This window comes from Haemaphysalis longicornis, unplaced genomic scaffold, assembly GCF_048455015.1.
Source record: "Haemaphysalis longicornis isolate Haplotype H1 unplaced genomic scaffold, Haemaphysalis longicornis Haplotype H1 scaffold_4, whole genome shotgun sequence".
Lineage (NCBI taxonomy): Eukaryota > Metazoa > Arthropoda > Arachnida > Ixodida > Ixodidae > Haemaphysalis > Haemaphysalis longicornis.
In genome coordinates, this window is record NW_027526361.1 from 55714630 (window position 1) to 55729855 (window position 15226).

The window sequence follows — 15226 nt, forward strand, 5'->3', positions numbered from 1 at the left end:
AAATACGAGAAGGGCTCTCGCCCATTCCTGGACCTCGTGACAGCATTCTAAGTTCGACTCCAGTAAAGCGTTCCAATAGATGGCATGCAAGCAGTGGAATGCGAGAAAATTGAATTGACTGTGTTTCTTTGCCGTGGGAGGTGTGAGACATGAGGGGAAGAGTGTGAGAGGGGGTGGGAGAGAGAGGCATTTACCTGGCAGGGGCGGCAAGAAGCTGTCTGAAAACATTTGCAATTTTGGAGCAGATATGCAGTCTCTCCTTTTTTTTTTTTGGTATGCTTATGTCTTTCAGAAACGGCTGAGGTTTATCTCCGAATGATAGTTGGTTGTGAAGCAATCTGTGTTATAGTTTGAAAGCATTAAGTTGCAAGGATAGTATGCATGCATTTCGTTTTGAATCTATCTTTCTGTTGAACTTCAACCAATGTAACGGAAAACTTCACTCGCTCATCATGTGGTTGGATAGATACTGTTTTCTGTTTTTTTCTATGTATTTATAGACAGAAGGATACGTGAAGGTTTAGGAGGGGTGGCATAAAAGTTAGGCAGAGGAGGGAATAGTCTGTGCTTGTTGAACTGTTTGGTCTTGCATGTGAATGTCTCTGCTCGGCTGGTGTTGGCATGTGCGCGGAACTTTGTGAGCCCTTCATTGCTCAAGAGTTCAAGTCAAGCTCTTGAAATGCTGGCCTTTTTTTCTTTTTTCCGTTTGTGCTGCAGTTTACGGAGTCTTTGCCAAGAAGAACATTCCCAAGAGAACGCAGTTTGGACCAATGGAAGGTGTCTTGCAAAGGAGAGCTGACGGGGCACAGCAAATGTTCCCACTTTTTGTGAGCCATTCGTCTATGTTTCTTGGCCGTATTCTTGATCAGATACCTCCTTTCGGTTAGCAGTACAGTTGGTGATGCAGTGAAATTATGTTGAGCTCATATGGCGTTCTACTTTTTAAACATCAAAAGTAGCACCGTAAAGTTAGTGCACTTAGTTTGTCGAGGAGAAAATCTCTCGTCTTACGGCAGCATCAGAGTCGGCTCCATATCACGCGCTGCTGCATGCCTCACCTCTACACACACTAAAATACTGTAACACTGCTGTACAGACTTGGTAGACCGTTGCATTTTGTGTGTGTGTGTGTGTGTTACAAATCGGGAAGTTCATCCTATTGTAAAGTCTGCTCCTAAAAACAAGTTCTCATTGAAATGATTGATTTCTTCAGCTTGCAAGCTTTTTGTAGCTTTTTCTTGTTCGTGCATTTGTGCACTGTACTGGCCCTAGGTCGCACTGTGGCAAAATACCCCGGGGGAGATTAGGAGATTGGGTGACAAAATATGAACCATTGTAGCTGTTCTGGACTCATTCAAATAAATGCAAGCTGCCTCATCGCCCTTAGACAGGCTGCTGTAAGTTAATGCAGGTGGACAGCTAGAAGTTGTGTCAAGTGGTTGCCGCTGTCTTTTGACAGGGACAACCTTTGATGCATTTTGTTTTGGTTGATTTGGCAGTGCCTTTTTTCTGGTTCTGTTTGCGTGTTCTATGAAGAATTTTTGCAGCACATTGAAGTTTTTACCGATGGCTAGGGATCTCATTGCGTCTAGAAGCTGAAATTCAGGAATAGCGATTTATAAATTTCTGAATGGGGTATGCACTGTTTAAAAGCATTGATATTATTCTGTTTCCTTTAAAAAAAAAATATTTAAGAAGGCAACAAAAGTCTCCCTCCGGAATCTTCTCCTTCTCCTCCTCCTCCTCCTTCTTCTTCTTCTTCTTCTTCTTCTTCTCTTTTTTGTGCGTGTGCGTGCGTGCCCCTCTAACAAACTTATTACAGTGCAACATTCCTCTTTCTCGGCCATCATGGCATCCACTTTTGAGGTGGAGACAAAAAGTGAAAATGCCCATGCGTCAAAATTTTGATGCATGTTAACAGATCCCCAGGGGTGAAATTCGATCTGGAGCCCTCCACTATGGCGTTCCTCATAGCTGATGTGTAGCTTTGGTGCATTAAACCCCCTAAAATTTGAATTTTCCCCCCAAACTTTGAATTTCAAAACGTACTTCTTTGCCCCTGTAGGCTTTCAACAATGTCCTTCTTCAATGGATTTGACTCGAGAAATTTTGCGAAACGAACACGATTCTAATCAAGTGGACTGACTTGTGTTGAAATTCCTTTTTTGCACTGCTTCATCACCCACAGGTGAAGGAGGACGAGGAGGGCCACGTGCTGTGCCTGGACACGTCGGACGAGACGCAGAGCAACTGGATGCGCTTTGTGCGGCCCGCGCAAAGCCACGCCGAGCAGAACATCATCCTGGTGCAGCAGGGCACGAGCCTCTACTTCAACACGACCCGGGTGCTGACCACGCGCGCGGAGCTGCGCGTCTGGTACTCGACGGCCTACGCCCAGCGCTGGGGGCTGCCCCTGCTGCACCACCCAGCGCCCCAGCAGCAGCAGCAGCAGCAGCACGAACCCTTGCAGCTGGAGCAGCACCACCGCCGACAGCCCCAGCAGCAGCAGCACCAACAGGAGCTCGAGCAGCAGGCCAGGTTGCACCAGCAGCAGCAGGCAGAGCAGCAGCAGCAGAAGCTCCGGCAACAACTGCAGCAGCAGCAGCTGCAGCAGCGGCAACTCGAGATGGAGCAGGAGCAGCTTCAGAGACAGCAGTTGGAGCGGCAACGGCAGCTTGAGCAGCAGCAGCTCGAACAGCAACAGCTCCAGAGGCACCAACAGCTGCAGTTGCAGCAGCAGCAGCAGCAGCAGCAGCAGCAGCAGCAGCAGCAGCAAGCCGAGGAGATGCAGCTGCAGTGTCTCAAGCGGGACCAGCAGGAGCAGCAGGAGCGGCAGCAGCAGTACCTGCAGCAAGGCGCCAGCAGGATGACAGGTGGGGGCTGCGGCTTTCCTGTGATGCAGCCACTGCACACTGTGGCGAGTAATGTCGAAGGACTTCTTTGCGTTGCTCCATCGAAGTAGATTTTACTGCATCAGAGCTGTGTTCAACTGTGCGCTATTGGCATGCTGCGCAGCATCTGGTAGGTGTGTTAAAGATGTGCTGATGTGGGTGGCTGCCTCATTTTAACAGACGGGGTTTTGGAAACGGGGAAAATAAGTTGTGATCCAGCATCAATTCTTTAAATTCTCAATTGATGCTTTTGCTGGTAAGTATGACTTCATTACATCAACGTCCAACTCCTGCTTAAATTTTAAGTGCCCAGCAATGGTCACCAGCGGCAGTAGAGGCTGTTTTGTAAAAAGTAAAAGGTGCAGCCACCTAACGATGCTGTTGACGGGAATGAACCGAGCACATCAGCTATTTTCTGACGCCTTCGTTATCAGAACTTTGTGGAAGTTCTCTTTCTAGCTGTTTTCCAGGTTAGCTCTTTTATGGTGTATGGGCTGCCGTTATGTGGGGATAGTCATTCCAACAACTCCACTACATGTGAACTGCAAGTTTCTTTAGGCCTTGAAAGACTTGAAATAACAGCAGAGGCGAGTTTTAGAGCTCATGCTCACACCAATTTTCAGCAGGAATATGTTTCTATCCAGGCCAAGAATATTCGAACCTCAACAGCTTGGGCAAAATTCTAGTGTAAAAGTGCCCCTTTCGAGCGAGACTTGATTGGCTAAAAAGCCAACGACCAGGTGTGACGCAGCACACCAATTGGTCAGAGGCCTCACAAGTGCAACTGCACCATGACCGAAACAGCCGTCAAATGGACATTTTCAAAACGGACACAACTCAGAATACCGCCCCTGGTGTGTTCATTGTGGTAGTGGCGGGGAGCACTTCGCTGGTCATAAGTCATGTAGTGACCAACTAGGGCAGGAGTGTGTACATCTTTCTCCTGAATGAGAAGTGTAATGACAATCCTGGCCGCTGACATAGAAAAGTTAGTTGCAATGAAAAGACCTGCTGTTTAGAGTACAGTGTTGAACAGGAAAACTGATTTGCAGTGTTGCGAGCTGGGTGGCCTGCTTCTGCATTGTTCCAGGGGCTGCCATGGCACCCAACTCGTGCCAGCGCTGGGCGTGCTTTGAGTGCAGCAGCGACTTCCCTTCCTCTGAGGAGCTGCAGCTGCACTTGAACCAGCACGAGAAGGTGGTGGGGCCCGAAGGTGCAAGCGCGCCTCCACCTGCGCAGCCGCTTCCTCAGCCGTCGTCACCTGCACCCACGCCACCACCATTACCGCCACCAGCACCGGCTGCGGCCACTCCCTCCAGCGCTGAAATTGATGGGCTGGGCCTCAGAGTGCGAGGGCGACCACCCAAGAAACAGCACGCCGCCAGGGCCCCCCTAGAGGTGAGCGTGCTTTCCCTGCCCTTTCTCTGTGGGAGTTTGCAGTGGCCGGAGCAAATTGCTGCGTATCAAGAACCACTCCAGGGGTGCGTGAGGATACCCAGTAGCCTGATCTTCTTGCAGGTGATGCAGATGGGTGAAAGCAGTTTTTGAGCTCTGTCGTGTTTTTGTTTTGTATTCAACAGGAAATGCACAGCCTGGGAAATGAAAGTGTACTCGCTGACCAGAGCTCTGAACCCACAAACGTTGTGGTGATTCCTAAGGTGAGCCTTTTCATTGCATTTTTGCTCGCTGCCCTAAAAGGGGGGATGGAGTGTCAGCAATGGAACACTCATTAGCTTTGTGTGTAATGTTCTTGTGACATGCCTTCTAGTTGCTTTTGCCATACTCTCTGAAACAGGTTCGTAGCGGGTTGTTACCGTATTTACACGATTGCAGGTCAACCCTTTTTTTCAAGTTTGACAATCCAATGTTGGGGGGTCGATTAGAATCGAAATCGAACTTTATGCCTCTTGTAATGGCAAGAGAAATGAGATATCAGGGGTGCTACGAGCTGGGGAAAGCGTAACACCCTCGTTTCTATGATTACGGTCAAAGCGTAGCATTTACTATAGCGTACATTCTGGTGTCAAAGGTGGTGCCAACTTTGAAAGTTCGCGTTCCCAATCTGTGCCCCTTGTCCACCGTACCTAGAGCGGCCAACCGTCTACTAGCGCGTTCGGAAGTGTACTAAACAACGTGATATGATTGTGCCTACGTTAGTGCCGTGCATTGATTCAAGGAATTTGGTAATACTAATTTTGTTTATTAGAGACAACAAAACGCTTCTTGAATGCAAGTAATGTACTCACGAATCAAAGGAAATCACGAGCGGCCACTTCTGTCAGCCGCCATGTTGTTTGTTTTGATATCGCGCGGCAGTGGACGCTGCCGGTAGCTTCGATGGTTGTCATCTCGCAGCGAATGTGTTCTCATGATTGGGGAATAAAGTTTCCCGCTCAACCCACAGCGCATGGTCATTTCGCATGCTTATACAAAAGCTGTTCTTTTTTAACATCTACTTCGCGCCTTACGAGTGTACGGCTCTTGTGGGAGCATCAATCATTGATGGAAGAGCCGCCGTATGGAGGGTATTGGAAGTTGCCAGAAGAGCTTCTCCTTGTGATACGGTTTTCTAGGCGGCCGTGTTGCCGCGTGCTTGTGTTAGTTCTGTGTTGTGCTGAATTGTCCCGTCACCGTCTGTCGTGAGTGCCCTGGGCCTGAAGAACTCTCTCGGCGCTCGTTCACAGCAGCATTCAAACGGGCTGCATTCTGCGCTCCCCTTTTTTTCTTCCTTTTTCTTTTTCTTTTTTTTTCTTCTTTTTTTCTTTTTGAGAAAGAGAGATGCAGTTTGTTTGGGGGGGGGTCCACCTACATTCACGTCGACTTACAATTGTGTAAATACGATACTTTTGAACACTTTTGGTTCCTTTATAGCTTTTGTGATCTAGTAACTTGGGCTTTGATATTCGGGACTAGGAAGGAAGCCTTTATGCGCTGTTGCGTGTCGCCCCTATCTGCAGCCGGCTGCATCTGGTGACGAAAACCGTTGCAACGTGTGCCTCAAGGTCTTCCAGAAGAAGTACAGCCTCAAGCGCCACCTCATGATGCACTCGCCCGAGAAAAAGTACAAGTGCTCCCTGTGCGACCGGCGCTTCTCCCACCCCTACAACAGGAAGAGGTGAGTGTGGAGGACGTTGTCATCCTTACTGGCACACAAGTTTCACTGTGCATCAAGCATGCATTGCCGCAAAGCCAACTTGTGGTAAAACGTAACATTGGATGAAAGCCAGCATTGCCTACAGACTCAAATGAAAATGTAATCTATACGTATGTGTGAATGGCACTATGTGCCTTCAACCAAAATACAAAGCGAATAATTATTTTCTTTGACTAATTTGGATAGTTCCACAAAAACCAGATAGTGGAATCTCAGGGATATGAATCTCAAGGGGGCGGCAAGAATATTCGTGTCACCCAAAACTTCGTATCACCAGAAAATGAGAAAAATAAAGTTCTCTGTACATGGAAACGTGCTGCGCATGCAACAGGCAGTGGCAACATGGCGTCGTCTCCTGCTGTAAAGGGGTGGAGCCAGCTCCAGTGACCACTACTAACCTTTTGTTAAAAATGAACCTCAAGGTGTAAACTTAATTGCTCTTGTGGGAAAGGAGCTGATAATGTGGGCGAAAACTGCACTACAAAATGTCATCCACGGAAAATATCTGCAGCGGAGGTGGCTGAACCAGCTGCTGCGAGCAATTCGAAATTTCCACCATGAGGAGTTCGTCTCCCTATTGGCACAAGTCGAGAGGCTCCTCCCACTGCCTTGTGCTGCAACTGAGGCAGAGGCTGCTGCCGGGGGGCCAGGCCAAATCGTCAACGCGGGGATGCGGGCGTCAAAAGAACGCAATATGCGACGCAAACTCATGCGTAACCAACGTGCAGACGGTGCAGGCAGCACAGCAAGGCGACGGCAAGACAGCTATACTCGGGGACAACTTTCTGTGGCAATGGAGTGAAAGCTTTGGAGGGAGGGGAAGGGGGAGGCTAACTGCTCTGTGTTACTGCGCAAAGTAGTTCCCAATAAACTGGTTTCGGTTTCAGTTTCGGCGTGACTGATACGCATTTGATACAGTTCGTTTCTTTGCATAAGCTCCGTAGTTGAGTGCGCCGAACCAGAATTACATAGCATGCAGTCATATTGGCGTCCCCTTCCACACGCTTCATTTGTTTGTAAACACAGGCCAACCCTTTGACTGGACACGGTCAGAGCGGCAGTGAACTGGAGAACTCAGACCGACTGTGGACTCTGTATCATTCAGAAAAGAAGTGAATTTTGTAAGCGCTGCAGTTCTGACGGAATGCACTGATCTGTAAACTCTTCTACTGGGCAGCACCACCGGCATGTGCGGCGTACTTACATAGCGCGGTATACCGAAAGAGCAGCATGCACACATGCTTACGCACACGCTTGCTTACGCCGGAAAACTGGCTAACCAAACGGATTGCGGAAACGGCGAAGAGTCCCGGTTGCATCAGTCTCACTTGGGCGTACACTTTGCAAACCACTCACTTCGTTTGTTGAGACAGCGTTAGCTTTGCAAATCCTATGCGGAGAATGAATTGGCAAGCTGCCAAAATCCGTCGACAAAAACGCCATGTTTTTTTTTTTTTTTTTTTTTTTTTTTTTTTTTTTTTTTTTCTCGGGAGGGAACCGTTGCAAAGCCAAAAATATCCGAAAATGTAAAAAAAAATGCTCTCTGTTTCATATATTCTGGCTAGCAATTTAGTGGCATTATCAATGCAAGTTTAAAACATAAGAACTAGATATTCTTGAATTTCTGAGGTTACCGCCAGCCAATTATTTTTGTTGAACTACTTCCAGGTGCGCAGTGAAAAGGCGTGGTCCGGCTGTGTAGCCTGGACTGCATTGCCACAGATAGTTGTCCCCGAGTATAGAGCGTAGGGCATAGAGGGAAGCAAGGAATGCGAAGGCGAAATGCTGAGAGTACTCATTGTCAGAAACAAGAGGGAATGCCTGATTGCCGCCACGGCTATGGTTTATTCAAAAGGTATATAGCCAAACCTTGATGTAACAAAGCCAGTAAAATTCGTAATTTGCTTCATTACATTGGAATTTTGCTACATTGAAATTTGCAGTTAAAAGGAAGCATTAACTGCACGAAGCGGCTCCTGCAAATGAAAACGTGGTGTGTATACATGGCTGGCGCACTGTTTGTGTTTCTGTCACAGCTTAATCGTCTATGCGGGCATCAGCGTGAACTGCATGGAGCGTTTTCGGTACACAAAAACGCACCTCGCAAGCGACAGGCGTGCTGACGCAGCCACGGAGACCACCTGCACGATGAGGGTAGCTCTGGTGACTGCTTCTAACTGCCCGCTCAAACGCAACACGAGGGGCAAACGAAGTTGTTCATGTGGGAAAAAAGCTGATAATGTGGGCGAAATTTGCACTGCAAAACTTCACACGCGCCACATAGGAAAGTGCCCATCAAATATCCTTCACGGCGGTAAGCCTAATCGTCTCTGGGGGGGGCTAGCTGGCATCCCCGAGCGCTTCAAAGCACCCCCCAGAGGGTGCGCACCTCCCCATTGACAAAAGTCGCCAGGCCCCTGCCACTGCCGCGCGCGGCACGAGTTGCTTTCTGGCCGAGGCAGAAGCTGCCGCTGCCGCGCGTAATCGCCGACGCGGGTGAGAGAGAGAGAGAGAGAGCAGTAACGTTGCAATGGTAACCTCCCATCTCCCTCGTCCCCTCTCTGACCACTGCAAGGCACATCATCCGACACCAGCAGAAGGATGACCGGCACAAGCAACGGCGACAGAGCCAGTCCCACTCAGCCGCGAAGCAGCTGCAGCAACAGCCTGAGCAGCAGCCCGACAGGCAGCAGCAGCTGAGGCAGCAGCAGCGGCCCATCATGTCCCTGCTGGCCCTGGAGGCCGTGCGCAAGTCCAGCCGCCGCTGCGTGTCCCAGGCGGCCAGGACCACGTGGGCGTGCCCGCACTGCCGCCTCGTCTTCCACAGCGCCGACCTGCTGGAGCTGCACCAGCCCCTGCACCAGCCCCTCCACGCCGGCGCCGTGTCGGCGGAAACCACCGCGGCCCAGTCTGAGCCGTGCTGTCCCGAGTGTGGAGCGGTGAGTTGGGGGGGTGGGCAGCGGCTGGCTGCTGCTTGGAACCACTTTGGTGGGTCCTCTGAGCGTGTAGCTGGTGTTACTAGACGGGTGGTGGCGTTTATAGAACAATGGTTGAGTGCTGGCTGGTGATAGCTAGGATGAAGGCTTTCGATGGACGGGGGTACAGCAGAGAGCCCACTTATAACAATATCGTTTATAATATCATATCGGATGTAACAATGAACAACTATGGCACCATCCTCTTTTGTATGCATTCACTTGGTGAAATAAACCGCTTGTTACGATGCTCCAGTGCTGCGATATCGGATGTAACGATTGAATCTAATTGCAGCGTGCTGCGGCCGCGCCAATGGTATGGGCTGCAAGCCATGGTGCGCCTTGCATCCCTTCCGCCCCTCAGAAAATGAGTTGACTGCGGCGCTTCTGAGGAAGCGAGAGGAGAAGGGCAGTTTTCCTTCCGAACCCCCCTCCCGGCGCCACCGTTTTGGCATAGTCTCCGCGCCCACTTGCTCGCTCGCGTGTTCGCCTGTTTCACTTGCGCGCTGCTTTGAACTTGACTGGGTGCTTCTTCAACTGCCCCCATTTTTCCACGGAAGGGACGTCAGGGCCATGTTTTGAAAATGTCCAAGTAACTTGCTGAAGAGGCGATTTTTGCGCGGATACAAGCTGCGGACAGCGGTGACGGTGACGACTCTGACGGCACGGTTGTGCAGCCTACTCAGGTAGTGTCTTTGCAGGAGGCGATAAAGTCCCTTAGGAACTTCGTTTCTGGCATAGGCCTTTCGCTCAGCTAAGGATGTGTGCCAGCGTCACGTGAAGCAAACAAGGCTGGCCGACAATGGCATCTTTTCTGCTAATAATAAGTGCTACGACCAATTATCGGTTATAACAATGGAATTTCCTTGGCATTTGAATATTGTTACAGTGGAGCCCCGCTGGTACGTCCCCCGGATTTATGACGACCCGCTTATTACGACGGATCACCGCGGTCCCGGCAAACTCCCCATAGAAACACCGCGTTAAAAACCCCGATGATATGACGGTCAGGTGCACGCGGTCCGCTTCATACAACGGACCCTGGCGTGGATAATCCGGCGTGTTTCCCATATTTTAAACCACTTCGCCGCCTCGTCCCCACCTTTTTTGTTAACGCCCGTTTGACGCTGCTTGATGTGCAGGGGTCCGCATGCAGGCGAGACCACTTGCTGGATAGACGCAAGAAAGCTGGCGGGGTACTCGTGAGCAGGAGTTATCCTTCGACGGCTCCACACGGCAGTAGTACGCCAACGCGCCAACTGCGAGTAGTCCTAGTTCAGGGTTCAGGTGGCTGTCGGATCGTGAATTTGAAGCTCCCATCGAGCCGCCGGCAAATGCGAAAACACTGTGACGCAGCTCCACGGCGATGACTGAACAGCCACTTTCCTCGCCCGCTCGATCCAAGTTCCTTCCTTTCACGACGCTATCTTCCCTCTCTCTGCTCCATGCTTATCAGTGTCTTTCAAAGTGGCATTGTCACTCCGCTACTTTCTTGGTAGGGTGCCTACAAACACGCACTTCCGCAGCAAGGGCGGAGACACGTAACGTTGGCACCGCCATTTTGGGTCACTCGCGGGCCGCTGCAGTAAGTCACTGTAGCAAGACCGCGCTACAATTTTCACCGCAACACGGTTTACTGGCGAAGTTTGACCCATCTTAAATATTTAGCGTTGCTAGGTCTTGTGGGAAATGAAAACACCTATGTGTTGAGCACTTTGACCCAGTAGCGATGGCATGGTACCATTCAAAGGGGGTATCCACCCTGTACTGGGAATCCGTTATTTTTTATCTTCGCCTCGTACTATGGTTTGTTTCACTTAGACTTGGGAGTTTCACGCTCGCTTTTTCCCTTTTCAGTTTGCTCGACTCCGTCGGCCTTATCTAAATAGCGCTGGATGGCACGGGTGTTGCGTAGCGAGCGCCGCTTGGCTGGTGGTTTATCTCGGACGCCCTGGAGGGGAGGGCCGTACAACATAGGCGTTTTTTTTTTTTTTTTTTTTTTTTTTAAACTTGGGATTTCAGATAAATGTTCGCAAATCACGCGAGAACGGTAAATATAATAGTTGAAATAAGTTTTTAGCCCATCTAGCACGTGAGACCATCTACTAGGCCGGCATTTAGCCACACCCCGATCGTACGACACCCCGGTCATGCGACACTTTCTAGCGGTCCCTTGAAAGTCGTATTATCGGTGTTCCACTGTATTAGTGGACTGGGCTGTATTTGATTTTTGTTGTTGTTGTTGTTGTTATGTAAATTGAGGGAGGTGCTGTGGCAAGCTGATTACAAATATGAGACAATTTCTTTTTGTGCAAAAAATACGGTAGTTGGAGTTGTTCTTGCAAAAGTTTTGTCATTTTTTTAGGAAAACAATTTACGCAACGATTATCTAGGTGGCCGAAGGAATGCAACAATTGACAGGCATGCTGGAGTGAGCTGATCATAAATATGAACGCTATTCTTTTTTATATGAATATTTTGTATTTTTTTCCTCCTAAAAGCATTTTCAAGTCTAAGAAATACTTCTATGCACATGCAAAATAAAATTTAGAGAAATCGAGGATTGTAATAAAGGTGGGAGCAGGAATGCTATGAGGGTTGTGTCATGCTTCTAGCTCTGTTACTGCGAAAGTTCTGCACGCCCAAAGTTCATTATTAAAATGAATTAAAACTCAACTTTTTTTTTTTTTTTTTCCCAGGTGTGAACTTCAGGGTTGCATAACCTTTGATGTAAAAGAGCTATACAACCTGTACGGCACTGCTTGGTTAATAATCTAGTATTGGTTGTTTAAAGCACAAGAGTTAACTACACCCATTTATCGCTTTTTTTATAAATTTTGCCAAGCCTTTGCAAAAAAAAATTGGCTAATACTTCAAACTATTTGCTCTATGCAAAAATGTATTACAACTTGTGATCGCAACACACTGCAGCAGACATGTGGAAATTCCCGCGAAGGAGTTTATGGTAGTTGCAATCTTGCAGCACTGTTTGGCGGACAAACTGTAGGTGCAGCCTTTGGTTACCCAATATGCAGTTTTTGACTACTACTATTGCTCGGGGCATCTCTCCCTAACGGCTGTCGCCCTGTGCTTGGTCGCAGGAGTTCTCGACCAGGGCCGAGCTGATCAAGCATGTGGGGGTGCACGGGAAGCGAGGTCCCCCAAAGCGAGACAAGCTGCCGTCGGAGGCAGCGAGCACCGACTCGGAGAACCAGGTGGCCGGCGATGGTGCCACGGTGGCCCTCCCGTCGTCGGTGGCTGCTCCCCCGCCCCAGAGGACGCACAAGTGCAGCCTGTGCTACAAGGGCTTTGCCACGGAGGACCGGCTCGCCAAGCACTACCAGGTGCACGGCAACGACGAGACGAAGCCGCTCAAGTGCAACATGTGCGACAAGCGCTTCCTCAACAACTCTGCCCTCACGGGCCACCTCAAGACGCACAAGTGAGGCCACATGCCCTCTCATTATGCGGGGGGGGGGAGTGATGGGCTGTTTGCAAAGCTTGCTTTAAGCCTCTCACAAAGTTGAGCTCCCGTTATTCCAGCAAGATTAATACCAGCAGGGAATGAGGAGTGCTTGTCAATGTTTGTGTGTCCCTTGAGAGTTCGTAGGATTAAAGCTGGTGTAGGTACCGTATTTACTCGCATAATCGTCGCACTTTTTTTTTTCGGAAAAGTCAATGCAAAGTTAGGGGGTGCGAGAATTATGCGGGAAAAAAAAAAAAAAAAATCTGGTGCATAGTGTTGCCAATTTGCCTTATGCCAATCCCGCTAAATGTAGCGGTCGTTTTTTGTATAGGTAAGCTCAGTGTTGCCAACAGCAGCTATTTCTTTTTATTTTATTATTTACAACGTAAACAGTCTCCCGTCGATCAGCGATCATGAAATTGCCGCCTTTGCTTTCTGGTGCGCGCCCTATCTCGTCGTCGTATGTGCATGCCCTACCCCTATTCCAGTAACGCATGTTGAAGTCGGTGACGCCGAAGTGCCTGCCTGCGGCACGGTTGCCGTGTTCAATCGCGTACTCTTTCGCTTTCAATTTGAAAGTGGCAGTGTAGCTGGCGTTCCTCCCCATGGCGAAGCGGCACCAAGCACAAAACAATTAGATCAAAAAGTTCTCAAAACGGCAGCAAGCTATCCATCACTGACGCGAGTGACTCACTGACTGCTGCCGCTCAACGGCGACACGACGACGCGACAGACGACAGCGGGCTGCGCGAACACCGTCTTGTTGTGCGCGCGCGAAACATGCGCGAAACCGGCTCAAGGACAGTGTGACCAACGCCGCCTGTATTAACATTACCTGACGCGTCGCGCGCTTTTCAATGGGAAGGGTAGGGACGCTTAGTTCAGGCACTGATCCGCTATGTGGCGCGTTCCGGCGGACATCTCGCCTTACGTCACTGCTCGCGAGTCGCGAACGCTGCACCCACTTCTACGACGTGTGTCTGTCAGCTTGCCTGTTGGGCTTCAAGAGCCGTTTCGCTCACATCTTAGCCGTGACGGGGCGCTAGTTCTGTGGCGCACTGGGGATCTCGTTCAACGTGTCGCTCGCTTCATACTTGCTGCATTTTTCCGTAGATAAAGACGGAGGCGGACTGAAATAGTCTAAGAACGTACTGATTGTTGGGTAGACATATAGCTAACAGAAAAAAATATTTTCGGATGGGGGAGCCATTATTTTACTGATATTTTTCTTTCTGGAGTATTTAGAGAAGAAAAAAATGCGCGCCTGTTTTTTGTTCAGGCGCTCACTTCTACGATTACTTTCCAATAATATCACGTGCTTGTAAAATTCAGATAATTATAGGAAACAAAAGGATAAGCAGCTGCGATCCCGCCACGCTGTCCGGGCGCTTCTACAGTACAGTCATCAATTTTAGAAGTGCGTACCGATGCGGAGTGCGAACAGGGGGGTCAAAACAATACCTAAATGCGGAGGGGATAGAGGGGGGATGCCGCACTCAGAAAATTTCAGGGCCTGTGATACGAGTAGATAAGCGCGCAAAGCCGGCATCAGCCTGCGGCAGCGCAAGGGATTTTGCTTCGTGACAAAGGAAGTTTTATCCGTGACAGACCAACACAGACTGGCATGGTGAAAAACAAGAAGGCGTTGGAGCGCCGCCTCGGGAACGCTAAACAAACTTTCCACTATTTTGCATAGTTTCCTAGAAGCGGCGCTGGCTGGCGGACACGAAAGCACGCTGGAAGGCTACGGAGCGGGGAAGGGTGGGAGAGAGCAACAGGAGAGTGGCTGTTTGGCCATTTTTCGCTCATGCGTTAGGCACTGTTTATACAGGCGGCGTTGGTGTGACAGTGTGAGTAGCGTGTTAGGGCGCCTGGATGGCCTTGGATACACAGCGCTCTCCGCCGAACGGAGAGGCGGCGGGGGAGGGCGCCCGTTGGAGAGCGCGTGCACCATGCGGGTTTCGCGAGCAGGCAACTTTTGCCGCTGCAAAGTTGGGGGTGCGAGGATTATGCGAGGAACCAAAAAATTCAAGTTTTGGTGGCTCACATTAGGGGTGCGAGGATTACGCGAGTGCGAGGATTACGCGAGTAAATACGGTATTTATTCATTCCCTTTTATTGGACAACCAATCTCTTGGCAATGCATTTGGTAGTATGGTAGCTTAACCGTTTCAGCCCTGTTCTTTTTATTTGAAGCAAAACAATGTTTTCTGTTTTTTCCTCAATTTTAGGGTCCCATAGGCCCACAAAGAAAAAATAGAGCTGGAAGTACAAATATTTACAGATTTATTATTGAGGCAATCAATTAGCAAATTTGGAAATTAAAAATTTTATGCTGAGCAGAGACATCACTTCTGCAAATTTTCCTAAACCTTGTGACTACTTGAACCTGCAAATAAAAAATGAGCTTCGTAGTGCACGTATTCACAGATTTCCAAGCTTAGGAATAAAACTCGAACTGCTTTTTTTTTCTACCTCAATGTCGTGATTTCGTATTCACCGGAGCTTCTTCTTTGTAGCGTGCAGCTCCACTAAAATGAAACAACAGTGATATCTATTGCAACAGGCATCATTGGAGAACGATTTCCCAGAAAACTATCAGTTTTGGTTTCGGTCTTTATGCGCTAGAGGAACTTTTAGGTGATGGCGTCAACTGACACCACCTGGGCCGTTGATGCCATCACCTAAAAGTTCCTCTAGCGCATAAAGACCGAAACCAAAACTGCTAGTTTTCTGGGGA

At 49.2% G+C, this 15226-nt stretch overlaps 1 protein-coding gene across 2 annotated transcripts in view; it reads left to right on the forward strand.

Moving 5' to 3' along the window:
- Window positions 1-15226, forward strand: part of LOC144178725 (uncharacterized) — a 56192-nt gene that overhangs the window by 28796 nt on the left and 12170 nt on the right. For both annotated transcript variants that reach the window (XM_077706797.1, XM_077706798.1), the window contains exons 13-19: window positions 718-827; window positions 2189-2873; window positions 3982-4289; window positions 4472-4549; window positions 5849-6006; window positions 8621-8984; window positions 12122-12462. In XM_077706797.1, coding sequence (XP_077562923.1) covers window positions 718-827; window positions 2189-2873; window positions 3982-4289; window positions 4472-4549; window positions 5849-6006; window positions 8621-8984; window positions 12122-12462 — 2044 coding nt within the window. The remainder of the gene's footprint in view (window positions 1-717; window positions 828-2188; window positions 2874-3981; window positions 4290-4471; window positions 4550-5848; window positions 6007-8620; window positions 8985-12121; window positions 12463-15226) is intronic.